Source organism: Oncorhynchus clarkii, chromosome 3 (genome assembly GCF_045791955.1).
Source record: "Oncorhynchus clarkii lewisi isolate Uvic-CL-2024 chromosome 3, UVic_Ocla_1.0, whole genome shotgun sequence".
Lineage (NCBI taxonomy): Eukaryota > Metazoa > Chordata > Actinopteri > Salmoniformes > Salmonidae > Oncorhynchus > Oncorhynchus clarkii.
In genome coordinates this window covers 66470968-66497827 of record NC_092149.1, presented here as the reverse complement: position 1 = coordinate 66497827, position 26860 = coordinate 66470968, and the positions used below count along the sequence as shown (strand labels likewise).

The 26860-nt window shown below is 43.1% G+C and overlaps 1 protein-coding gene across 2 annotated transcripts in view; it reads right to left on the bottom strand.

Moving 5' to 3' along the window:
• The window catches only part of LOC139401668 (ubiquitin-conjugating enzyme E2 E3-like), a 38675-nt gene extending 12066 nt beyond the window's left edge, over positions 1–26609 (bottom strand). The window contains exons 1-4 of one of the 2 annotated variants that reach the window (XM_071145732.1): positions 26299–26609; positions 24889–25096; positions 23152–23202; positions 5611–5743 (exon numbers count right to left, since the gene is read on the bottom strand). In XM_071145732.1, coding sequence (XP_071001833.1) covers positions 5611–5743; positions 23152–23202; positions 24889–25085 — 381 coding nt within the window. In that variant the 5' untranslated portion in view covers positions 25086–25096; positions 26299–26609. Of the gene's footprint in view, positions 1–5610; positions 5744–23151; positions 23203–24888; positions 25097–26101 lie in introns of both variants that reach the window. The other variant, XM_071145735.1, reaches the window with a different exon arrangement.
• Positions 26610–26860: the final 251 nt, after the last annotated feature.

Sequence of the window (26860 nt, the reverse complement as noted above, 5' to 3'; positions counted from 1 at the left end):
ATCGCATATATTTGATTGGAACAGTAGTAACAACTCATTCCATAAACCAGTCTAAAAAACAGGTTGCGCTGACAAAAAACAAAACATAAGTTAGCGACCTAACATCTCCAACTTGAGACTTCAGTGCGTTCAAGATAACTGGGAACTCAGAAAAAACGAGCTTAGACTGTAAAAAAATCCTACAGCTCGGGAACTGGGGCCTCTTTCTAGAGCTCTGACTTTCCGACCTGAAGATCACTGACATCATGATTTGACCTCGTATTTTTCAGAGTTCTCAATTGTCTTGAAAGCGTGCTCGCGTCGTGTGCGCAAGCAATGCAAAATAAATGTGCACATATGTTATTCAATCACTGCACCCACACTGCTCGCAAGCGTCTGCGTAGCCAGGCGCTAAAATATAACTCGATTCTATTTGTGACGCTTGACGCGCTGCAAGTCCTGCCTCTTCCATCTCTTCATTGGTTTTTGGAGCATATACCCACGTGGGTGATTGAAAGATGAACTGAGGTCCACACTCCAGTCCAATTGGAAGTGGTAATGCAGCTTAAAGTTTGTTGCCTACCGCTATAGAAAGTCAAAAGAAGAAGCCTGAAGGAGGAGCGATTACTAGGATCTAACTGGGTTTACCGTTTTATCTGTGGATTAATTGTCGGAGTAGAGGACCTTGTGCATTTCAGGTAAAATAGCATCCCAATGTTTATATACCAGGACAAATTAGCTAGCAACAGCAAGCTAGCTAAATTTCCACGAATGTTTAATGCTTTTCAAGCTGTCCCCAAGTGAATACAGTTGGTTCAGAGTTTATTTTGATGGGTGGACAAAATCAACATGCGCGCGATGGCGGGCGCGTGTGCGGTCTGGTCAGCGTGTGAGTCAGTCGGGTATCCCTTCACCTCCCTTTGTTATAACATCTTAGGTCTGACAGATGCTTACTAGACAACCAGAATGCATTGTATGATGTCAACAAACATGGCGCCACACATAGCTGGCAAATAGCTTAGCATTATCTCATCATAATCAGTACAACCTTCAAAAAAGTATTTTACACACATCATATGTGTCCATTACAATATATGCAAGAATAGGAATACATGGTTTGTCAACAGTACTTGAAAACATGTGAATAAAACAGTAAATACATTATGCTCCATATATACATACGGTATGCTACAGTAGAAACAACAACAAGATATACAGAAAATAAGGGTCTTACTTTGATAGGAAAATGCACATGTCCAAAGTTATTATTTGTAAGAAAAACATCAATGAAGGCCAGGGGGAAAGGGTTTGCGCAAGGCCTGTTCTGACTAGAGATGCACAATGTCTTCCGGCGCCGACAGAGAACGGTTCGCGTTCCTAGGAAACTATGCAGTATTTTGTTTTTTTTAACGTGTTATTTCTTACATTGGTACCCAAGGTAATCTTAGGTTTCATTACATAGTCGGGAGGAACTACTGAATATAAGAGCAACGTCAACTCACCATCATTACGACCAGGAATATGACTTTCCCGAAGCGGATCCTGTGTTTTGCCTTACACCCAGGACAATGGATCGGATCCCAGCCAGCAAGCCTAAACAACGTCGCCGTAAAAGGGGCAAACGAAGCGGTCTTCTGGTCAGGCTCCGGAGACGGGCACATCGCGCACCACTCCCTAGCATACCACTCGCCAATGTCCAGTCTCTTGACAACAAGGTTGATGAAATCTGAGCAAGGGTAGCATTCTAGAGAGACATCAGAGACTGTAACGTTCTTTGCTTCACGGAAACATGGCTCACTCGAGAGACGCTATCGGAGTCGGTGCAGCCAGCTGGTTTCTTCACGCATCGTGCCGACAGAAACAAGCATCTTTCTGGTAAGAAGAGGGGCGGGGGGGTATGCCTTATGATTAACGAGACGTGGTGTGATCATAACAACATACAGGAACTCAAGTCCTTCTGTTTACATGACTTAGAATTCCGCACAATCAAATGTCGACCGCATTATCTACCAAGGGAATTCTCTTCGATGACAATCATAGCCGTATATATTCCCCCCCAAGTAGACACATCGATTGCCCTGAACAAACTTTATTTGACTCTATGTAAACTGGAAACCACATATCCTGAGGCTGCATTCATTGTAGCTGGGAATTTTAACAAGGCTAATCTGAAAACAAGACTCCCTAAATTCTATCAGCATATTGATTGTGCAACCAGAGCTGGTAAAATCCTGGATCATTGTTATTCTAACTTCCGCGACGCTTATAAGGCCCACCCCCGCCCTCCTTTCGGAAAAGCTGACCACGACTCCATTTTGTTGCATCTAGCCTACAGACAGTAACTAAAACAAGAAGCTCCTGCGCTCAGGTCTGTTCAACGCTGGTCCGACCAATCTGATTCCACGCTTCAAGACTGCTTCGATCATGTGGATTAAGATATGTTCCACATTGCATCCAACAACAACATTGACGAATATGCTGATTCGGTGAGCGAGTTCATTAGAAAGTGTATCGGCGATGTCCTACCCACAGCAACTATTAAAACAGTCCCAAACCAGAAACTGTGGATTGATGGCAGCATTCGCGCGAAACTGAAAGTGTGAACCACTGCTTTTAACCTGGGCAAGGTGACTGGAAACATGACCTAATATAAACAGTGTAGCTATTCCCTCCGCAAGGCAATCAAACAAGCTAAGCGTCAGTATAGAGACAATGTAGAATCGCAATTCAACGGCTCAGACACAAGAGGTATATGGCAGGGTCTACAGTCAATCACGGACTACAAAAAGAAAACCAGTCCCATCGCGGACCAGGATGTCTTGCTCCTAGACAGACTAAATAACTTCTTTGCTCGCTTTGAGGACAATACAGTGCCACTGACATGGCACTACCAAAACCTGCGGACTCTCCTTCACTGCAGCCGAAGTGAATGAAACATTTAAACGTGTTAACCCTCGCAAGGCTGCAGGCCCAGACGGCACCCACAGCCGCGTCCTCAGAGCATGCGCAGACCAGCTGGCTGGGGTGTTTACGGACATATTCAATCAATCCTTATCCCAGTCTGCTGTTCCCACATGCTTCAAGAGGGCCACCATTGTTCCTGTTCCCAAGAAAGCTAAGGTAACTGAGCAAAACGACTACCGCCCCGTAGCACTCACTTCCGTCATCATGAAGTGCTTTGCGAGACTAGTCAAGGACCATATCACCTCCACCCTACCTGACACCCTAGGCCCACTCCAATTTGCTTACCGCCCCAATCTCGACCCCGCCCTGTGCAACTGGGTACTGGACTTCCTGGCGGGCCGCCCTCAGGTGGTGAGGGTAGGTAACAACATCTCCAACCAGCTGATCCTCAACACTGGGGCCCCACAAGGTGCGTTCTGAGCCCTCTCCTGTACTCCCTGTTCACCCATGACTGCGTGGCCATGCACACCACCAACTCAATAATCAAGTTTGCGGACGACACTACAGTGGTAGGCTTGATTACCAACAACGACGAGACGGCCTACAGGGAGGAGGTGAGGGCCCTCGGAGTGTGGTGTCAGGAAAATAACCTCACACTCAACGTCAACAAAACAAAGGAGATGATCGTGGACTTCAGGAAACAGCAGAGGGAGCCCCCCTATCCACATCGACGGGACAGTAGTGGAGAGGGTAGTAAGTTTAAAGTTCCTCGCCGTACACATCACGGACAAACTGAATTGGTCCACCCACACAGACAGCGTTGTGAAGAAGGCACAGCAGCGCCTTTTCAACCTCAAGAGGCTGAAGAAATTCGGCTTGTCACCAAAAGCACTCACAAACTTCTACAAATGCACAATCGAGAGCATCCTGTCGGGCTGTATCACCGCCTGGTACGGCAACTGCTCCGCCCACAAACGTAAGGCTCTCCAGAGGGTAGTGAGGTCTGCACAACGCATCACCATGGGGGAACACTACCTGCCCTCCAGGACACCTACACCACCCGATGTCACAGGAAGGCCATAAAGATCATCAAGGACAACAACCACCCGAGCCACTGTCTGTTCACCCCGCTATCATCCAGAAGGCGAGGTCAGTACAGGTGCATCAAAGTAGGGACCGCAAAACTGAAAAACAGCTTCCATCTCAAGGACATCAGACTGTTAAACAGCCACCACTAACATTGAGTGGCTGCTGCCAACATACTGACTCAACTCCAGCTCACTTTAATAATGTATCACTAGCCACTTTAAACAATGCCACTTAATATAATGTTTACATACCCTACATTACTCATCTCATATGTATATGTATATACTGTACTCTATATCTACTGCATCTTGCCATCTTTATGTAATACATGTATCACTAGCCACTTTAAACAATGCCACTTAATTTAATGTTTACATACCCTACACTACTCATGTCATATGTATATACTGTACTCGATACCATCTACTGCATCTTGCCTATGCCGTTCTGTACCATCACTCATTCATATATCTTTATTTACATGTTCTTTATCCCTTTACACTTGTGTGTATAAGGTAGTAGTTGTGGAATTGTTAGGTTAGATTACTCGTTGTTTATTTCTGCATTGTCGGAACTAGAAGCACAAGCATTTCGCTACACTAGCATTAACATCTGCTAACCATGTGTATGTGACAAATAGAGAAGTTTGTCTGACTCAAACATAAATTGTCCACAACAGTGAAATGGGCTACATTTTATGTGAATTAATGAGGAGGCAGAACACATCTTAATTCAAATTGTTAGAAAATAATTTAAAATTGACAAATTGAAACATAATTAGCAGGCAGCATGCCTAGGTTTGAGGACAGAGCGGGTTAACTGTCCTGTTGTGTAACAATCACATTTTGGAACATTGAGTGCATTCTGACATTACGCGCATAAAATAACTCACGCTGGGGCGACCGTTAGAGATATTTGGAACTCAAGTGTGAAAAGGTTAATGAAAATGTATACGGTAAACTCAGTAAATAGCTCTAAAAAAGAAGAGCCCCTGCAGTGCCTATAACACACAGAGTCTACATCCCAAACAGCACCCTATTCCCTAAATAGTACACTACGTTTGACCTGAGCCCTATGGGCTCTGGTCAAAAGTAGTGAACTATGTAGGAAATAGGGTGCCATTTGGGGGACCCATTCAAGCTTTGCTGTCCTTCTCCCTTAGTGCCCAGTATCACACAGCCACAAAGCCACGTCTGACCGAGACTGAAACCACCACTGCTGCCTGTCTCTCTCTCAATAACAGCATTGTGTTAAATGGTTCAGGGTTATTCTGGTCCCCTCGTCTCCACAGTCATATGACAGTAGCGCAGAGTGCTGTAGTGTTATTGCTACTGTGTCGTGCATAATAGCCTCAAGGAGATGATGGCCGGGCGCCGCCACAGTTAGTCAACAAACACAAGACAAGACATCATGTTTATCAGCTTCAAGGTTTCAACTGATGACCTCAGCAAACTGCTCTACCTCCATGAATAACGATAGAGGACTAGCTGCAGACAGAGGCAGCCTACCAAATTACACCCTATTCCCTACTTAGTGCACTACTTTTGAAAAGAGCCATGTGGGCCATGTTACTGAGCTGTTAACAGTTAATACTCCGACCTCTAAACCTATAAAGCAAGTGATTAAAGCATTCAGTACCTTTGGTGGCTTGAAGGGGTAGTCGGATGAGAAGGTGATATCTAAGAAGAAGACCCCTCCCTCGTACACCGAGCCTGGTGGTCCCAGGATGGTGGATCTCCATTCATAGATGTTGTCTCCCTTGGGTCCCGCACTGCAAACAAACAAAGACAACAGAACAGAGGGAGTGAAACACCACTCAACACAGAATAACAGCATGTGCGCACTCCCTCAAATCACTTGGAGAAAATGTCCTTTCTATTTTATTCAGCTTTGTTCAATTGTATTCTTCATACTATAAAATAATGCCACAGAATTCTAAGCAAATCTTGTCTGCTAAATGAACTAGTGCAGCCCACAACCATACGGCATTGCCAGAACAGGGCTTAACATAAGGATAACTTAGAGTATACTATTCTGTCCTTCTGAAATAGACAACATTTTCTTCATATGTTTCTTCAGAACTGTCTAAAATAAATAATGGATTTTTTTGTGAAGGTGTAGGCTATATTACATGGATTTATTAGACTTAAAATGTTGATGTTCCAAAGGTCAGCATCATCGGCTTGTAGGCTATGCATGGAAGCCAGGAGATGCTAAATGTGTGTTAATTAACAGGCAAGTACCGTGAGACTGTGAGTTATTTGCTTGACAATCACCGGCTTACAAAATGTCATGACCACCACAGCCCTAGTGGATGCTGCCTTGAGCTGGCAGACACTTATCTACACTGTCCTCACTCCTCACCCTCAGCTCCATTACCAGGTGATAAAAAGACCACACACAAGCACGCTCTCACATACACATGCACACACACACTCAACCAACATGTCTGTCAGTAGCCTTGAGATATATAGATATACAATTGAAGTCGGAAGTTTAAAAACGCTTAGGTTGGAGTCATTAAAACTCGTTTTTCAACCACTGCACAAATTTCATGTTAACAAACTATAGTTTTGGCAAGTCGGTTCGGACATCTACTTTGTGCATGACACAAGTAATTTTTCCAACAATTGTTTACAGACAGATTATTTCACTTATAATTCACTGTATCACATTTCCAGTGTGTCAGAAGATTACATACACTAAGATGACTGTGCCTTTAAAAAGCTTAGAAAATTACAGATAACGGTGTCATGGCTTTAGAAGCCTCTGATAGGCTAAGAAAAAAAAGTTGAAATAAATCATTCTTTCTACTATTATTCTGACATTTCACAATCTTAAAATGAAGTGGTGATCCTAACTGACCTAAAACAGGGATTATTATTTTTTATATACAGCTGAAGTCGGAAGTTTACATACACCTTAGCCAAGTACATTTACACCTAATTCCTGACATTTAATCAGAGTAAAAATTCCCTGTCTTAGGTCAGTTAGGATCACCACTTTATTTTAAGAATGTGAAATGTCAGAATAATAGTAGAGAAAATTATTTATTTCAGCTTTTATTTCTTTCATCACATTCCCAGCGGGTCAGAAGTTTACATACACTCAATTTGTACTTGGTAGCATTGTCTTCAAATTGTTTAACTTGGGTCAAACATTTTGGGTAGCCTTCCACAAGCTTCCCACAATAAGTTGGGTGAATTTTGGCCCATTCCTCCAGACAAAGCTGGTGTAACTGAGTCAGGTTTGTAGGCCTCCTTGCTCGCACACACATTTTCAGTTCTGCCAACAAATGTTCTATAGGATTGAGGTCAGGGCTTTGTGATGGCCACTCCAATACCTTGACTCTGTTGTCCCTAAGCCATTTTGCCACAACTTTGGAAGTATGCTTGGGGTCATTGTCCATTTGGAAGACCCACTTGCGACCAAGCATTTATCTTCCTGCATGATGTCTTGAGATGTTGCTTCAATATATCCACAATTTTCCTACCACATGATGCCATCTATTTTGTGAAGTGCACCAGTCCCTCTTGCAGCAAAGCACCCCCACAACATGATGCTGCCACCCCTGTGCTTCACGGTTGGGATGGTGTTCTTCGGCTTACAAGCCTCCCCTCTCCTTGCTGAGCGGCCTTTCAGGTTATGTCGATATACGACTCGTTTTACTATTGGATATCGATACTTTCGTATCTGTTTCCTCCAGCATCTTCACAAGGTCCTTTGCTGTTGTTCTGGGATTGATTTTCACTTTTTGCAGCAAAGTACATTCATTTTTAGGAGACAGAACGCCTCCTTCCTGAGTGGTATGACGGCTGCGTGGTCCCATGGTGTTTATACTTGCGTACTATTGTTTGTACAGTTAAACGTGGTACCTTCAGGCGTTTGGAAATTGCTCCCAAGGATGAACCAGACGAGGAGGTCTACAATTTTCAGAGGTCTTGGCTGATTTCTTTTGATTTTCCCATGATGTCAAGCAAAGAGGCAGTGAGTTTGAAGGTAGGCCTTGAAATACATCCACAGGTACGCCTCCAATTGACTCAAATGATGTCAAATAGCCTATCAGAAGCTTCTAAAGCCATGACATCATTTTCTGGAATTTTCCAAACCTTTTAAAGGCACAGTCAACTTAGTGTATGTAATCTTCTGACACACTGGAAATGTGATACAGTGAATTATAAGTGAAATAATCTGTCTGTAAACAATTGTTGGAAAAATGTCTTGTGTCATGCACAAAGTAGATGTCCTAACCGACTTGCCTAAACTATAGTTTTTAATTATTATTATTTTTTTTTAACAGGGTGGATCAGCTTAATATTGAGGAAAGATTGTTACTTCCATCAATGTAATTGTCTGCATCATTTCCAATCCACCACAAATTTTTGGGATAAATATATGAATCCATATACATACACATATGCATACACACACCTATATAGATATACATACTTTTTAAAGAATATACCTTTATTATTCCCCACAAACCCTACCACACTTCCCCCAATTGGAGTAAATTAATAAACACTTAGGCTTCTAACTTCAGTTTAAACATCTTATACACATTTTACAGACACAATCTATTTTACAATAGTTATATTTTGTTTGTTTTTAGTCCTTCCTCTATTTCTGATGTCCATTCAGTTAGATTTTTATTTGTAACTGTGCTATTTCACAGAATTTCTGAACCTATATACATTTTACAGACCCCGTGTGTTTTACATTGGTTGTCTTGTTATTAGTCCCACCCTTCAGCTCCATTCAACCTCTCCCATCTATCTCTCAACATCATCCATTTTGAATTTCTATTTGCCATTTATTTTTCAACTGTGCTGCTTCACAAAAGTACTGAACCTTTCTACTCTCATAGCTTCTACAGATTGTAAATAAATAAAAAAAATGTTGCTAAAATAATTATTATATTATTGATTGACTATGGCTTTTCAAATCACCCAGTATTGCTATCTGCAGCGTTAGTTCTAGGCTAATGTTGCAATTCTTCAGACATTCCTGGACCTGTGACCAAAAACGAGCTACAAATGGGCAATACCAAAATAAATGATCTAATGACTCTGCCTCCTCACAGCAAAATCTGCAGAGCTGGGAAGATTGTATCCCCCATATATATAACATTCTATTGGTTGCAAGAATTCTGTATAGTAATTTAAATTGAAGAATTAGAAGTTTTGAATCCAGCATCGTTTTGCGTATCAACTCATAAACCATGTGCCATGGAATGGGTACATTGAAAATCTCTTCCCAACTATTTTGCAATTTATATGGCACAGCTGTCAGATTTTTGGTCCTTAAATGAAATTGGTATATGTTTTTATTTATCACACTTTTCTTTAACCAGTTATCTTCTTTAATACAGGGCCGACATACAAGTTGCTTACTTTTTCCCCTTCTACTTGCCTCTTCCATTTTGGTGGTAATGCTGCAATTAATTGGTTGTAATTTTGGGTAGAGCAGACATTTCCATATGTCTGTGTTAGCTGCATGTGTGACATAACTCCACCTGTCCTATTTATGATATCATTCACTAAAATTATACCTTTTTTATGAAGAATGTCTTCTTTCTTTTGGAATTTTGTATTGTTTATTTCACTTTTATTTATTATCTATTTCACTTGCTTTGGCAATGTAAACATATGCCAATAAAGCCCCTTGAATTGAAAGAGAGATATAGAGAGGAGGGAGTCAGACACACCACCCTGGGCGCTCTCTCTCTCTCTCTCTCTCTCTCTCTCTCTCTCTCTCTCTCTCTCTCTCTCTCTCTCTCTCTCTCTCTCTCTCTCTCTCTCTCTCTCTCTCTCTCTCTCTCTCTCTCTCTCTCTCTCTCTCTCTCTCTCTCTCTCTCTCTCTCTCTCTCTCTCTCTCTCTCTCTCTCTCTCTCTCTCTCTCTCTCTCTCTCTCTCTCTCTCTCTCTCTACACTTTAAAGCTGGCGCATGCTTCATAACGACTGGACTGGTCATACAGATCCATGGTTAGTGATTTTTGATGCATCAATATATTTCATACATAAAGCCTCTCCAACCCTGTTTTCATACATACTTTCCTAACCCTAAAATGTGCCTAAATAATCTACAAAATCAGATAATTATTTTAATCTAGCAGTTGGTACTGAAACAGAGACGAGTATCCATGTATTTAGATGGCTTTCATTCAGTGAAACTTTCAGTATTCTGAACCCGCAGGGATCTAATTAAAGGTACATGTACTGAAAACCTTATTGAAAATCTGTTGGCCAGCAAGTTGGAGGGTTTTCAGCGGTTGAAATAAATGTATTCAGCCTGCAAAGTCCGTTATGCACCATCATAAGGTACGTCTGAGTACTAACTGCTGAGAAGTGCGTAGGAAAGGTGTCAATTCTGAATTGGGTCTTAGGGGAATTCTTCAGGCATAGTCATTCTTATAAAACATGGTGCAAAATCTCTGTTATTACCTCTAACACTTTGCTCTACAACCCAGATCCTTCCAGTTACAAACATGGTGAATGAGCAACACTGTCTGGTGCTATTCTGAAACACAATGCAGGAAGTGGTTTCTGAGGTGGCTGTCTCTCTGCAGTGACAGAGTATTTAGTGCAGAGAGAGAAAAATAAGCATTGTATGTGGTGTATTATAGTAGAGCTTTAAGTTATGCTGAGAGCATCATGCCAGCCCAGATCAACACGATACAGTACAATCACACACTAGTCAACAAACACAACACAGTTTCATGCTTTTAAGCAAACATTAACCCGTTTTAAAAAGCCCTGGGAGAGTAATACATTCATGATTATGTTTACTACAAGGTAAACCAACACACAATCAAATCACACCATTACATTTACATTTTAGCTAACGCTCTTATCCAGAGCGACTTACAGGAGCAATTAAGACGAAGTGCCTTGCTCAAGGGCACACCGGCAGATTTCCGCCTAGCCGGCTCCAGGATTCAAATCAGCAACCTTTTGGTTACTGGCCCAACGCTTTTAACCACTAGGCAACCAGGACATTGAAGACTAGGATAGCAGTGCTTCTATAATATATGTCCCAGGGGAGGACTGAGGAGGTGGGATCTGCGGAGGAGACCAACTGAGAGATGAATCATCCCTGACGAGGTATCGCCTTTGTGTGTGTGTGTTTGTGTGTGTGTGTGTGTGTGCATGCATGTGTAGCTGGGCTACAAAGCTGCTCTTTCTCTCTCTCTCTGGCAAGACCTGTTGCTAAGGGATATGCCAAGACATTTAATTGTGGATTATGACAAGGCAGACAGTCATGAAAGAGAGCAGCCCTATTCATCTCCTCTGACTATGATACAACGGGAGAGAGAGAGTGACAGTGATACTACAAAGTGGAGAGACGCAGCACTTCAAAACACTGTTCTGTTTGAGGCCTGACATGGATGTTTACACAAATGAAACGCTTCCTGTGGTGTTGTGTTTATAAAGTCCTAATTAAACTCTGATTTCAACAAAGAAGGTGGAGGACAACCCACAATGTATCCTGTAACAGCTCTTCTCTCCTCTCCACCATCTATGAAGATGTACATTTATGTTAGGAGGAACATTTCTACTTGTTACAACTCGCATGAAAACATTTTAAAATCAGTAAGCAAGCTGTGACATTTCTGTTTCTGACAGATGCCAAGTCCATTTTCAAACCTGGCCCTGCTCTTCATCCAAAATAGACACAATAACATGAACAGAAAAGTTTACACAGAGTACTGTATCTGTTGTGAATGAGATGCTTTTCTGTAAGACAAGGTCATTTCTGACTCATGAGATATTGCTAGAATAACATGTCTCATGCACTCTTAACAGGAAAACAGCACAGAGAAGATACAGCTCATGAACACAGGGAGAGGGGGTGAGTTTCCAAACCAGTGTTTGCAAACATCAGGAATGACAGATAAACAGAAGCTCTGTTTGTTGGGCACAGCACAGAGCGCGTGTCATACAAGACAAACCACTGCTGATTAAAATACAAACAACCCCACCACCACATCCCAGGTCTATTGACGGGTACACTGTGATGAGACAGACGCGGCCCACAGGCCTGCATCCCTACTGGGGGTCTGTGATTAGAGTCAGCTAGCTCAGCATCTCCTGGGCAAGGGGCAGAGACGGAGGAGGCTGTGTCCCAAATGGGCCCAGGTCAAAAGTTGTGCACTACATAGGGAATAGGGTGCTATTTGGGACGCATGAGAAGAGAAATGCTAATCTAGGAAACGGGCAGGCTTTGCTGACAAAAACAAGTGCCTGATGTGGAGAGCAGCTTGTTGACAGGCCACTTTGATGACAGGATGAGGACTCTTTTGTCTGGTTCAAAGGGACCGAGGCAGTAAAAAAACAGTTAACCAAATTGGACTGGCACGTTGTGTAGCTGGTCTTCCCTTTGTGTGTATCTGGCGCATTGTGTAGCTGGTCTTCCCTTTGTGTGTATCTGGCGCATTGTGTAGCTGATCTTCCCTTTGTGTGTGTGTGTGTGTGTGTGTGTGTGTGTGTGTGTGTGTGTGTGTGTGTGTGTGTGTGTGTCTAGTAGAAGGGCAGGTGGCTTAAGGGTCTGTAGGGTCTGGTGTCTTATGTTCTGGAGATGTAGTGAGACAAGACTCCCTCCAGAACCCTTGGCTTCCTATTCTCTCCACTACCCGGGCTGCGGCTAGCGTGAAAGTAAGTGGTGTGGCTTTGTGCTCCGTGTTACAGTGATGAGCTAGTGACCGGAGACTAGGTCTGTGATCGAAGAATAGGTATGTGTCCCAAATGGCACCCTATTCCCTATGTAGTGCACTACTTTTCTATTCCCTATATAGTGCACTACTTTCAATCAAAGCACTGTGGGGCCTCGTCAAAAGTAGTGCATTATATAGGAAATAGGGAGCCATTTGGGACTCAAAGCAGGTGGATTCGTCAGGCAGACATAGTGTGAACTCTCTGACAGCCTGAGCCTTATCAGAGCACAGCAACACAGTCAGTAGAAGTATAAAGCAGATCTGAGCCCATACTCATAAAGCGTCTCAGAGTATGAATGCTGATCTAGGATCAGGTCCTCCATGTCTATTTAATCATATTTATTATGATCTGAAAGACAAAACTAATCCTGGATCAGCCCTCCTACTCTGAGATGCTGTGGACCATGATTACAGAAGAAAAATCCCAGTGAGTGAAACATTCTACCACAAATCAACAACAGAACATTACCAAGTGCTGTGTGGCCTGACCTCTAAACCCAAACTAATAGGCTAACAAGGTTGGGCTTCCATGGAAGCAGCCGAGAGGGGGGAGAGTGATTATAAAAGGAACACAATGTTTTGCCTTGATAGTCCCTTTAACAGTCCCTTTAAATGAAAATGAGACACGCCACAAGGTGAAGGTGGGAAAATCAGCTGTGATCAAAGTGATGAGCGTTTTATCCTTCCTATTCCTCACATAGTGGCATTGTGACATGAAGGGGCACTGTGGTGGTGTGTGTGTGTGTGTGTGTGTGTGTGTGTGTGTGTGTGTGTGTGTGCGTGCGTGCGTGCGGTCTAGGCCAAACGGCCGCACGCACGCACGCACGCACGCACGCACGCACACACACACACACACACACACACACACACACACACACACACACACACACACACACACACACACACACACACACACACACACACACACACACACACACACACACACACACACACACACACACACACTTCTATTCCGTGTTTTATCAGAGTAATGGGCTCTGAGCAGAGGAGGGGGGAGGGAATCATACTGGGACAGCAAGCTCACTCAGGAGACCCTGTAAAGGGGGTAGGGAGGGAGGAGGGAGAGGAGCAGCCAGGAACAGCCAGCCAAAAGCCTACTCCTGAGACACTGGATTCAGACAGAGCAAGGGGCCAGCAGCCTAGCAAATTACATTAGGGATATACTCCCTTGAGATTAAAGGCCGGGGGAGCACAAGCATGATAGAGATAAAGAATCATTATCTATATTTACCATGTCTGGGGGAACTAATGCAGGACCGGCTTCACATACCATCCAAGGCAATTGTAAGAATATATCTTTAAGAAAGACCCAGGCTTTCATATCACATTCCCCAAACAGCCATCAGGATTCACTCATTTATATTATGCAGGTTAGATCATCTCTTTTTGTAAGCCTTTAAAACAGGACGTCATCCAGTAACACTAACAAGAGAGATAGAGGTTGGTGAGCTACTGCAAGTGACTGACCCAGGCTAGGTCCTCATACCACACCCTTCCCCTGAAGTGTGCAGTTGCACACTCTCTCCCCATCATCGATTTAAAAGCATAGGATTGGTGTAAGTATTGGCTGGAAGGAGTTTCCACCATTTGTAAGTCAATGAGAGGAAGTGTGTGTAGGTGCCCACTTTAGAAGACATGTGGATAATAGGGATCCAGCTTGTAGTCCTGTCCAGTGTCCAGTCACAGTCAGGCTCAGACTACAGGACATTCGCCAGAAGGTCAGACCGTAATCTAAAACACCCTCGTTCCCCTGTGGGACAAGCTAAGTGTAATTAATTCACAAACAATTAATTACAGGCAAAGCAAGGCCTCACACAGGTGACGCTAATACGTTGAATGAATCACTCAGAACAGAGGCAACAAACACAACATTACACACTTCAATAACACATCAAGTGTGTGATAATTAATGGGGGAGGTGGAGAAATGTCCTATAGAGAGGTGTGGGAAGGGCAGAGGGCGGTTTAATGGGGCACAGGGGCAAACAGGGTGTGTGTGTGTTTCAGCTGGGTCATTTTGTGCCACAGCAAACCCCAGTGGGACTCTGATTGCAGCCAGCCAGGGCAGGTCCAGCCAGATAAATACTATTACTGTCATCTCAGGAGTAAATGTGTGTTTGAAAGGCAGCCAGCACAGAGAATGTAGAAAGACTACAGAGAGGAAGGAAGAACCGGGACTGGAGTAGACAGCAGTTTTACCCCTCGGAAGGGACTGGAGTGGACAGCAGTTTTACCTTAAGAAGGGACTGGAGTAGACAGCAGTTTTACCTTAAGAAGGGACTGGAGTGGACAGCAGTTTTACCCCTCGGAAGGGACTGGAGTAGACAGCAGTTTTACCCCTCGGAAGGGACTGGAGTAGACAGCAGTTTTACCCCTCGGAAGGGACTGGAGTGGACAGCAGTTTTACCTTAAGAAGGGACTGGAGTAGACAGCAGTTTTACCCCTCGGAAGGGACTGGAGTGGACAGCAGTTTTACCTTAAGAAGGGACTGGAGTAGACAGCAGTTTTACCTTAAGAAGGGACTGGAGTAGACAGCAGTTTTACCTTAAGAAGGGACTGGAGTAGACAGCAGTTTTACCTTAAGAAGGGACTGGAGTAGACAGCAGTTTTACCCCTCGGAAGGGACTGAAGTGGACAGCAGTTTTACCCCTCGGAGGGGACTGGAGTGGACAGCAGTTTTACCTTAAGAAGGGACTGGAGTAGACAGCAGTTTTACCTTAAGAAGGGACTGGAGTGGGCAGCAGTTTTACCCCTCGGAAGGGACTAGAGTGGACAGCAGTTTTACCTTAAGAAGGGACTGGAGTAGACAGCAGTTTTACCTTAAGAAGGGACTGGAGTGGACAGCAGTTTTACCTTAAGAAGGGACTGGAGTGGACAGCAGTTTTACCCCTCGGAAGGGACTAGAGTGGACAGCAGTTTTACCCCTCGGAAGGGACTGTAGTAGACAGCAGTTTTACCTTAAGAAGGGACTGGAGTGGACAGCAGTTTTACCTTAAGAAGGGACTGGAGTGGACAGCAGTTTTACCCCTCGGAAGGGACTGGAGTGGACAGCAGTTTTACCCCTCGGAAGGGACTGGAGTGGACAGCAGTTTATCCCCTCGGAAGGGACTGGAGTGGACAGCAGTTTTACCCCTCGGAAGGGACTGGAGTAGACAGCAGTTTACCCCTCGGAAGGGACTGGAGTAGACAGCAGTTTTACCCCTCGGAAGGGACTGGAGTGGACAGCAGTTTTACCCCTCGGAAGGGACTGGAGTGGACAGCAGTTTTACCTTAAGAAGGGACTGGAGTAGACAGCAGTTTTACCTTAAGAAGGGACTGGAGTGGACAGCAGTTTTACCCCTCGGAAGAGACTAGAGTGGACAGCAGTTTTACCCCTCGGAAGGGACTGGAGTAGACAGCAGTTTTACCTTAAGAAGGGACTGGAGTGGACAGCAGTTTTACCCCTCGGAAGGGACTGGAGTGGACAGCAGTTTTACCCCTCGGAAGGGACTGGAGTGGACAGCAGTTTTACCCCTCGGAAGGGACTGGAGTAGACAGCAGTTTTACCTTAAGAAGGGACTGGAGTGGACAGCAGTTTTACCCCTCGGAAGGGACTGGAGTGGACAGCAGTTTTACCTTAAGAAGGGACTGGAGTAGACAGCAGTTTTACCTTAAGAAGGGACTGAAGTGGACAGCAGTTTTACCTTTAGAAGGGACTGGAGTGGACAGCAGTTTTACCTTAAGAAGGGACTGGAGTAGACAGCAGTTTTACCCCTCGGAAGGGACTGGAGTGGACAGCAGTTTTACCTTAAGAAGGGACTGGAGTGGACAGCAGTTTTACCTTAAGAAGGGACTGGAGTAGACAGCAGTTTTACCTTAAGAAGGGACTGAAGTGGACAGCAGTTTTACCTTAAGAAGGGACTGAAGTGGACAGCAGTTTTACATTATAAAGGGACTAAAGTGGACAGCAGTTTTACCTTAAGAAGGGACTGGAGTGGACAGCAGTTTTACCTTAAGAAGGGACTGAAGTGGACAGCAGTTTTACCTTAAGAAGGGACTGAAGTGGACAGCAGTTTTACATTATAAAGGGACTAAAGTGGACAGCAGTTATACCTTAGGAAGGGACTGGAGTGGACAGCAGTTTTACCTTAAGAAGGGACTGAAGTGGACAGCAGTTTTACCTTAAGAAGGGACTGAAGTGGACAGCAGTTTTACCTTAAGAAGGGACTGAAGTGGACAGCAGTTTTACATTATAAAGGGACTAAAGTGGACAGCAGTTTTACCTTAAGAAGGGACTGGAGTGGACAGCAGTTTTACCTTAAGAAGGGACTGAAGTGGACAGCAGTTTTACCTTAAGAAGGGACTGAAGTGGACAGCAGTTTTACATTATAAAGGGACTAAAGTGGACAGCAGTTATACCTTAGGAAGGGACTGGAGTGGACAGCAGTTTTACCTTAAGAAGGGACTGAAGTGGACAGCAGTTTTACATTATAAAGGGACTAAAGTGGACAGCAGTTTTACCTTAGGAAGGGACCGGAGTGGACAGCATTTTTACCTTAAGAAGGAAGTGGACAACAGTTTAACCTTAATAACCTCTTTGGGCTAGGGGGTAGTATTTTGACGTCCGGATGAAAAGCGTGCCCAAAGTAAACTGTCTGTTACTCAGGCCCAGAAGCTACGATATGCATATAATTGGTAGATTTGGATAGAAAACACTCTGCTGTTAGGACAGCAGTTTTACCTTAAGAAGGACGTGGACAGCAGTTTTTCCTTAAGAAGGGAGTGGACAGCAGTTTTACCTTAAGAAGGGAGTGGACAGCAGTTTTACCTTAAGAAGGGAGTGGACAGTAGTTTTACCTTAAGAAGGGAGTGGACAGTAGTTTAACCATAAGAAGGGAGTGGTCAGCAGTTTTACCTTAAGAAGGAAGTGGACAGTAGTTTACCTTAAGAAGGAAGTGGACAGCAGTTTTACCTTAAGAAGGGAGTGGACAGCAGTTTTACCTTAAGAAGGGACTGGACAGCAGTTTTATCTTAAGAAGGGAGTGGACAGTAGTTTAACCATAAGAAGGGAGTGGTCAGCAGTTTTACCTTAAGAAGGAAGTGGACAGTAGTTTAACCATAAGAAGGGAGTGGACAGCAGTTTTACCTTAAGAAGGGAGTGGACAGCAGTTTTACCTTAAGAAGGGAGTGGACAGTAGTTTTACCTTAAGAAGGGAGTGGACAGTAGTTTAACCATAAGAAGGGAGTGGTCAGCAGTTTTACCTTAAGAAGGAAGTGGACAGCAGTTTTACCTTAAGGAGGGAGTGGACAGCAGTTTTACCTTAAGAAGGGAGTGGACAGTAGTTTTACCTTAAGAAGGGAGTGGACAGTAGTTTAACCATAAGAAGGGAGTGGTCAGCAGTTTTACCTTAAGAAGGAAGTGGACAGTAGTTTACCTTAAGAAGGGAGTGGTCAGCAGTTTTACCTTAAGAAGGGAGTGGACAGCAGTTTTACCTTAAGAAGGGAGTGGTCAGCAGTTTTACCTTAAGAAGGGAGTGGACAGCAGTTTAACCTTAAGAAGGGAGTGGTCAGCAGTTTTACCTTAAGAAGGAAGTGGACAGCAGTTGTACCTTAAGAAGGGAGTGGACAGCAGTTTTACCTTAAGAAGGGAGTGGACAGCAGTTTTAACTTAAGAAGGGAGTGGACAGCAGTTTTAACTTAAGAAGGAACTGGTGGTACTGACAGATAATAATAATAAACTAACAACACATGCCACAGCTTCTATTGAAATATGAGTATACGATCCCTGAGGGGATTGAACACATAAAGCCACACAAAGCATGACAGGTATAGAGTGCAGGTTGACATCTATTGTCATGAGTCTTGTCCTGGGGGCAGAACTCTTAGATAGGCCAACTGCAAAGTCAAAATTGGCTATATTGTAAAAATTCCTGAAAACTAAAATTAGCCTGTTGGTCTAAATTTACGTTCGGGCCAGGCATTAGGGTTAGCAGTGTGGCTAAGGTTAGGGTTAGGTTTAAAATCAGATTTGAGTAATTTGTCTGTGCCAACTAGTGATCACTCTGCAGAGTTGCTTCCAGAATAAGAAAAATGCTAACCTGCGTGCTATGACAGGACAGAACAACCTTTTCACTGTCCTGGGGGTGAGGGGGTGAGGGAGACAGGGGGGAGTGAAACAAGGAGGGGGGATTGAAGGGGTGAGAAGGGGGATAGAGGGGGTTACTCTTTGGCCTATGTGTACGTGGCAGTGGGGACTGTCTTACACTGTGTGACCCCACAGTAATGCAGGGTAGAATGTCCAAGACGCCTACCACAGCTGACACAGACCAGGCAGTAACTGACGGACTGCCAGCAGCAGGCGATTACCAACTAACTCTGGTTCATATCAGATCTGTGCATCAAACCTTAATGACACGTTCCAGCGTAAAGGGTTCCAAAAGGGTTCTTCAGCTGTCCCCATAGGAGAACCCTTCTTGGTTTCAGGTAGAACCATTTTGGGTTCCAAGTAGAACCCTCTTTGGAAAGGGTTCTTTCTACCTGGATCCCAAAAGGTTCTAAGGGTTCTCCTATGGGGACAGCCAAAGATAGCACCTTTTCTTCTAAGAGTGTAGAGCTTTCTTTAAACGTTTATTCAGGGTAGATCAGATTGGATGAACAGGGCAGAGAAATCAGCATTATATTTCATCATAGACCATTCTACATGCACTGCTTGCTTTAAGTGTAATAATGACAAGATACATAGAATACAGCTGAGTTTCTCTGGTTGAGCCTGTTCTATAGTGATACACACTAACATTGCTTTTTTCCTGATCTGTTTCTGAACTAGACTATATGCAGAGAGGAATCACCAATTACTGAACTAATCTACCAATTATCTACAAATGAGAATGTTTGAATAAATGAATGGAACACAGATAAATAAGTATTTTCATAATTTGTCTAAATTATTCTTCAACTGTATCCCTCTAGAAACCAGATGATGAAAAGGATGAATTCCAGACGCTGTCTTCTAACAGGAGTAGAGGTAGGGGCGGCCAGACGGTGAAATGTATCCTGCCATGCAGAATAAACTATCAATACACAATGCAAGCTAACAAGAAGAACGGCTCCAATGTATACACAATTGTATCTTGTATCTAACTATTTTCAATGATTATGTATCCTTCTATACATAATACATATATAACAAGGGAAGTCACATTGAGATTGACATGTCTTTTTCAAGTGAGCTGGATATGCAGTGCAGATGCAGAAGTCCTCTGCTACAATGTGTTCACTCTCACTAGAAATTCCATGGCTATTAGCACTTTGTCCTTTCAAAGAAGAAGTGAGCAGAGTGCACGTTGTAAACCAATACCAGGAAGACTGGCACGGGAAGGATTGCATGTCAAGGTACATTACAAACAGAGCAGACTAGACTATACAGTTGATGTGCTTTATAGTAGCTTTATTTCGTTTAGTCATGTCGTCATTTAGATGTTTTTCCTTTTCTAAAGGAGTATACATCCCCATATATGTCCTTTGCTCATAAACATGCGTGTTTATGTCTGGTCAGACAGGTCTGCATGGTGGCGTTGGTGTTTCATCAATAGCAGTGCTTCTCTGCATTACTATCCAATAGCCTCGGCATAAACATTAAAACCATCATCGATCAGGTTACTGAATATGAATAGACTAGAGGGAACATCACTACACTGGGTGGACCAGCAACACAGAGGTAATGTTTTAATTCATCTGTTTAAGAATGGCATTCAGGTCCATTAAGTCTGTAATTCTTAGCATCAAATTGCAGGAGAGCTTGCCCTTGGATTAGTGTAGTAGTGTGTGTGTGTGTGTGTGTGTGTGTGTGTGTGTGTGTGTGTGTGTGTGTGTGTGTGTGTGTGTGTGTGTGTGTGTGTGTGTTACTGTGTCAATTTGGAGTGCACAAGGGCCTAAGGTGAAAGAACAAGGAAAATATTTGATAGTTGCAACCAAAACTGCAACCAAAACCAACAGCAATGAACTAGGCTATCTAAACCAACTGACAGTAGAGCCGAGTTGTGGGCCACGGCACTATCAAGGCAGTGAGCCGAAATGTGACGCATTACCATCAAACCACTGTAATGTCCCAGGCAGCCTCCAGGTAAATGCACGGGCCACTGGGGATGTGTGTCCCAGGCAGCCTCCAGGTAAATGTGTGCACTGTATAGGGAACAGCGTGCTATTTGGAACACAACCAGAGACTGACTGTCCAATTGACTGAAAGGTGATTCATGAGCCACGCATGCACACACCATGACAGCAGTGCTGATCAAGGATCAGGTCGCCCTTGTCCATTTAATCATATTTGTTATAATCTAAAAGGAAAAACTGATCCTATATCAGCACTCCTACTCAAAGTGCACAGCACAGAGTGAAGGATAAGACCGAGAAAGGTCCTGCATTGTCAATTACCATTATCAAAGGTTGTCTCGGGAATGCCCTAGTTGTGCCAGGGCAGGATATCGATCCCGTTTCAATTCAGAAGACACACGGTGTGGGCTGGAGCTCACCACTACAGCATCAACACAACAGGCAGAGGAGGAGCACATATTCACTCACATCATGCTGATCTGTGGTCCATGATCCACAACCACATGTTCACAGGGACACAGTGATCCAATCTACATCTCAGTGAGGCAGTCTTGCATGTCGAAGGTTAACTTGACCTATGCATACATGCAACATCAGCATCTTAGAAAACAGGGGTGTATTCACTAGGAACCAAACAGAACCAAACAGAAGCAAACGGAACGATATAGGGAGGCACCAACCGGAATTTTTCCAATAGAAACTCTTTACGTTTGGAGTAAACCGTTTCCGTTGCGAAATGTTTTGGGCTAATTACACCCCAGAATGTTTGTCCCAAGACATTTCTTATAAATGTCTCTTGACTAAAGGTAGCAGCCTCTACATCAACCCCTATGACACCACAGTAACTGATTCTATTCTAAAACCACAAACCTGGAGTCAAAGGAATTCATGTCGGAGGTTAGTGTGAAGTTTAGTTTATTAGGATCCACATTTGCTGTCACACATGCAGCAGCTACTCTTACTGGGGTCCACTTAAACGTAAAATACATGACAGTGAAATATTGGTGTAACGTGAATCGTCTCTATATAAGAGAGGGGCTTTCAAAGAGGCAGTGGGCACAGTGAGGTTTGTTTAGCAGGAAAAAAATAATGGTTGCAGCCCAATAGAGGGGTGAAGGGGCTAGTCTGAAGAATGCCAGTACCCCCCTTTAAGTCCTGGGTCTAGAGAGCAAAACAAAGACCATATGTCATAGTGCTGCTTCATGAATATGTTCTAGAAGGACATTCCCGGGCTGGGGTCAAAGTCATTAGAGCTAATACACTTAATGACAGAATGAAACCCAATTTCAGAGGCATAACTCAAACTCTGTCTGTAATTTCTCCTTGGTTGAAGACATTTAAAACGCAACAACAACCAAAAATGATGAAAGTACAACTGTCGGTATCTGTGCAATAGTGGTTTGGATAAAGAACATTTACACACCCCAGTAAGCAAAGTATTGTAAGTTTATCAAATCGCATGACTGCAATTGAATTTCAGAAGACTCAAGGGTGACAAAAGGGCATTCAAGAATCTAAACAGATCATTTTTTCTCCCTCTAAAAGACTTGTTTAACAGCAAACAGTAAGACGTGTTTAACAGCTAAAAAGTATGAAGCTAAATGACTCAGCGCTCATCCAGAAACATAAAATCATACATTCTCTAATTAAACTGAATCTGCAGCATCCCATCTGCTTTTCAAAAACATATCCATGTCAACTCTGTTATAGACACATATCTATGTCAACTCTGTTATAGACACATATCCATGTCAACTCTGTTATAGACACATATCTATGTCAACTCTGTTATAGACACATATCCATGTCAACTCTGTTATAGACACATATCCATGTCAACTCTGTTATAGACACATATCCATGTCAACTCTGTTATAGACACATATCCATGTCAACGCTGTTATAGACACATATCTATGTCAACTCTGTCATAAACGCGTATTTGTGTCAACTCCGTTATAAAGGCATTTCTATGTCAACCTCGTTACAGCAGATGGAATCTAAATGGACAGAGATCAACAGCATGTAGGATGCAATCAAAGACAGTCTGCAGAAATGCAGCATCTGTTGCATTATTGAAAACATGACAGGGCAAAAACCACAGCTACAAATCAATTATTTAACACGTCAAAAACCATCAAACCAGACCATCCTCTTCGTCTCTGCTTTGAAGCCAGGCATTGAAATAATATGAATGTCCTAATAAAACACTTTAATATGACAAGTAATACAACAAGTTAAAATAAATATCTGCAACAGTTTTGTGTGACAGCAGAACACATAACAGACAGCCTTCAGCCTCATCCTAAAACGAGCATAAACAGAATACAAATGAATATGAAATCTTTGCGATACCTGCAGTTAGGTGGTGGATCCAGAGTGATCTCAGCAAGCTCCTTCTGGATTCTGTGGGAAATAAAGGATACATGTATTGAAACTATGAGAAGAGGGCTGTGAGAGACTCAACAGCACTAGACTAGAGCAGCCCTACAGGGATGAACAATACACACATAAACAATCATCAAGGATAAAAACACAGCAAAGTCAACAGACTTGTTTCTATTGTGGACCTCGCTGTCAGAGAGAGAGAGAGAAATGAGAGAGGAGAAGAGAAGAGATTTTACAGCACTAAACTAGAGTAGCCATGTAGACTAGGGACTTACACTGCCCTCTACCAATGTAGCTCTAACTGCACGGCTCTCTCTCTCTCTATATATCTCTCCCTCTCTCTCTCTCTCTCTCTCTCTCTCTGCTCAGCACAGCTAACATGGCTGCTTCCTCTTTGTTCTCCCAGGCAGAACCCGAAGCCCAAAACAGCAAAACTTTCTCTCCTTCGTTTCTTCCCATCCATTCACCCCAAAACAACACTCTCACCCCCAGCACAAAGCTAGCTCCCCTCACCTCCAACCTCGCCACTCATCCACCCGTTCCAGTCACATTAAGCACAAAAGATTTTATTTTAAAGCTTATATGCAAATGAGGGAAAGAGGGAGAGGGAGGGGGGAGGACCTCGGGTATATTTGACAAGGGCTTTAAACCAGAGAGAGCTGCGTAGGGGGCTGTTACTAAAGCATTATTAACAGTTCGTAAGGGAGAAAAAGGGGAGGATTTTGACATACTTGCCTTTAAATACATTTCTATTCTGGTCTACCGTTAGTATTTGATACATATATTAAAAGGGGCAATCTGCAGTTGCTACATCCATTTTAGGACTTTTAAATTAATGATATGTACCCAACGATTCTTGAAGAATACAACTCCATTGTTTGTAAACAACTTAAATGTAAACAAACCCTATATAGCCTTAACACATGGTTGAAACTATCATTTCAATATCATGAATGGTCAGTCCGTGTGCATCCATAGCGCTGTCCATGAATTTGAAAGTGATTGCATTTCTCCAGCCCCATTCCTCAGCTTTTGAATGAAACAGGGGCGGGGTTAAGGCTTGGTTATTGTGTTTTTTATTTATTTTACCTTTATTTAACTAGGCAAGTCAGTTAAGAACAAATTCTTATTTTCAATGACGGCCTAGGAACAATGGGTTAACTGCCTTGTTCAGGGGCAGAACGACAGATTTTTACCTTGTCAGCTCAGGGATCCTTTCAGTTACTAGTCCAACGCTCTAACCACTAGGCTACCTGCCGCGGTTGCAACTGCTGATTGACACTTTAAGGGCTATTGTGTAGATCATTCTGTTTATTTTTGAAGTTCAGATAAGATTGAAAACTGCTAAACATGTATGTATGTGACTATCTTCCTCTCACACAACATTAAATATTGTGACATGATGAGAAGAATAGGTCACTATCAATACTTCACGAAACCTTTATCAAACAACTTAATAATAAAGCCTTTACTACATATGATAATGTAGTACAATGGCTGTAGTTTTTAATAATCATATTTGGCACATGAATAATAGATTAAAAGAAATGGCTCCTATCATAATAGGATTTGTGACTCAAAGGATTAAAGCATTATAAATGAACCACAATTCTTATATTAGGCTACTCAGTTTAGCAGGATGTCGGCTACAGTAATTATGAATTATTCCAAATTGGAAGAAGACAGTGATAATGAAGACATTACCTTTTAGCACTAGTGGACAACTTGGCGGTAGTCTTGCTGGATAATTTGGTAGGTTTCTTCTGTTGCTGAGGTGGTGTGGCGGGCTGCTGTTTTCTCTCGGGCTCCGGCACTGCCGGGTCTCTCTGGTCCGCATCAGAACTCCCACTGCTGGTGCTTGGACTCTCATCATCTGACCGCCCTTGTCTTTCACTGGACATGTTGATTCCCCCTATGAAGAATGAACAGAAAAGTTATGCACTGTTTCAATAACTGGGATACCTACATCATAACTTTGGATAATAACATGGTCATAGGCTACAGCTAATCGATAACTGCATTGAATCTACGCATGATGTTATTGCAGCTGAGATTATTGATATCCAGCCGAGAGAGACAGGTGTTGCTCATCATCAGACATGTAGGTTACCTCCTCAACTTTACATAACTCACTGGACTGGTAGACCCCTTTGTGGGTTGGTCTGTGGTTTGTAACCTAATTGAGTAGGCCTATTCAGGCCTATGTCCTGTCTGTCAATTTGATGGTTAGATGTTGAGCATTACTGAGTATTCATCAAAAGTTATTTATAAACAAAAGCTAAAACTATTTATACATAATATCCATTAGAGTACTTTATTTAAATCACTGTAATTTTGATGGACAAACGATGTTCTTTATGATTCCATAATCCATAATGGTCACACCACACGTCTATATCAAGCTATATGGTTAGATAGGGTCACCAAATAATTCCATTAGCTCGATCCAATTGGCTTTTAATAATCCCCTTATAGACCCATAACACGCGTGCAAATATTGTTACATTATCGCAGTGTATTTGAAGCCTTGTGGTCGGTAATAAAAGAAGGCTCGGATTCCATCCTTGTGACTAATGACTAGGGTACTATACCTTCGTTTTGGGGTGAGTTCCCGAATGATTTACCTGTCAAAAGCCAAGCAATAGAAAACAATGATACAAAACACTCCTAGCCTACAACATAGCCACCATCACACAAATATTGGTTTGGAGAATACGAATGAAGAGCTGCAAGGAAAGCATAATTGCACCTATTTGCAGCAAGGGGGCTCGCAGACAGGCAGGCGAGCTAAATAAAACATAGCATGTTTCTCTCACTTTAGGAGACCATTATTATACGTCTACCCCAACGAATAGGAGCATATCGACTATAAGTCAATTGACGCATTCTAAGGAACAGTACATGTTTCGAATCCGACCTTAGAGTCCCTTGTAGATCGGCAAGGTTTGTTATGGTAGGAGACTCCAGTATCAGCATGGTGTACCAAGTCAACTGATGCATGAAGTCAGTTCTGAGCAAGCTCCCTCTAACACGACAGCGCTGAAAAAAACAAGAAAGGACGATCTTTCTCCGCCTAAACTAGACTCTCCCGGGTCCTTGGAGCTTGTTCTTTACCTTTAGCGTGGTCTCGTCCTGATTTAGGCCGGGTAGGAGTGTTTAAAATCCGGTGGAATTGTAGCCGGGAAGACGACGAGCTCCGGCCAAGCTGTGAACATTGGAGAATCGGAAGGAGAGGAGGTGCTGCATTACTGGCTTAGAAGAGACAGGTGGCGCTGGATAGCGAGTGAGTCAATCGGTGCTTTGGGTCCATTGAGATTGAGACAGGGAGATCTGTTTCACTCTCACTTCCAAACGATGGTCATGGAGCAAACAGCAGGAAATGTACCGTCTATCACTACTTGCAGTCCTCTGATATTCATTCGAGTGAAGGAGCATATGTAGGACTATTATTTTGTTGTTTTTGGGGCTTCAAAACAGCGGAGGGGAATACAGAATACAGGTTTGAACAACGCTTGTTATGTGTCACTACAGTTGGATACAATGTTGCCTTGTGGAAGTTTTCTGTGATGATTGCCTTGACTGCAGCTGTGCACGGAACGAGAACGGATCCATTGTACATAGACAAAGCTATAATGTATCCCTTTGGGAACAAGTTGAAGATTGCCAAATACTTCTG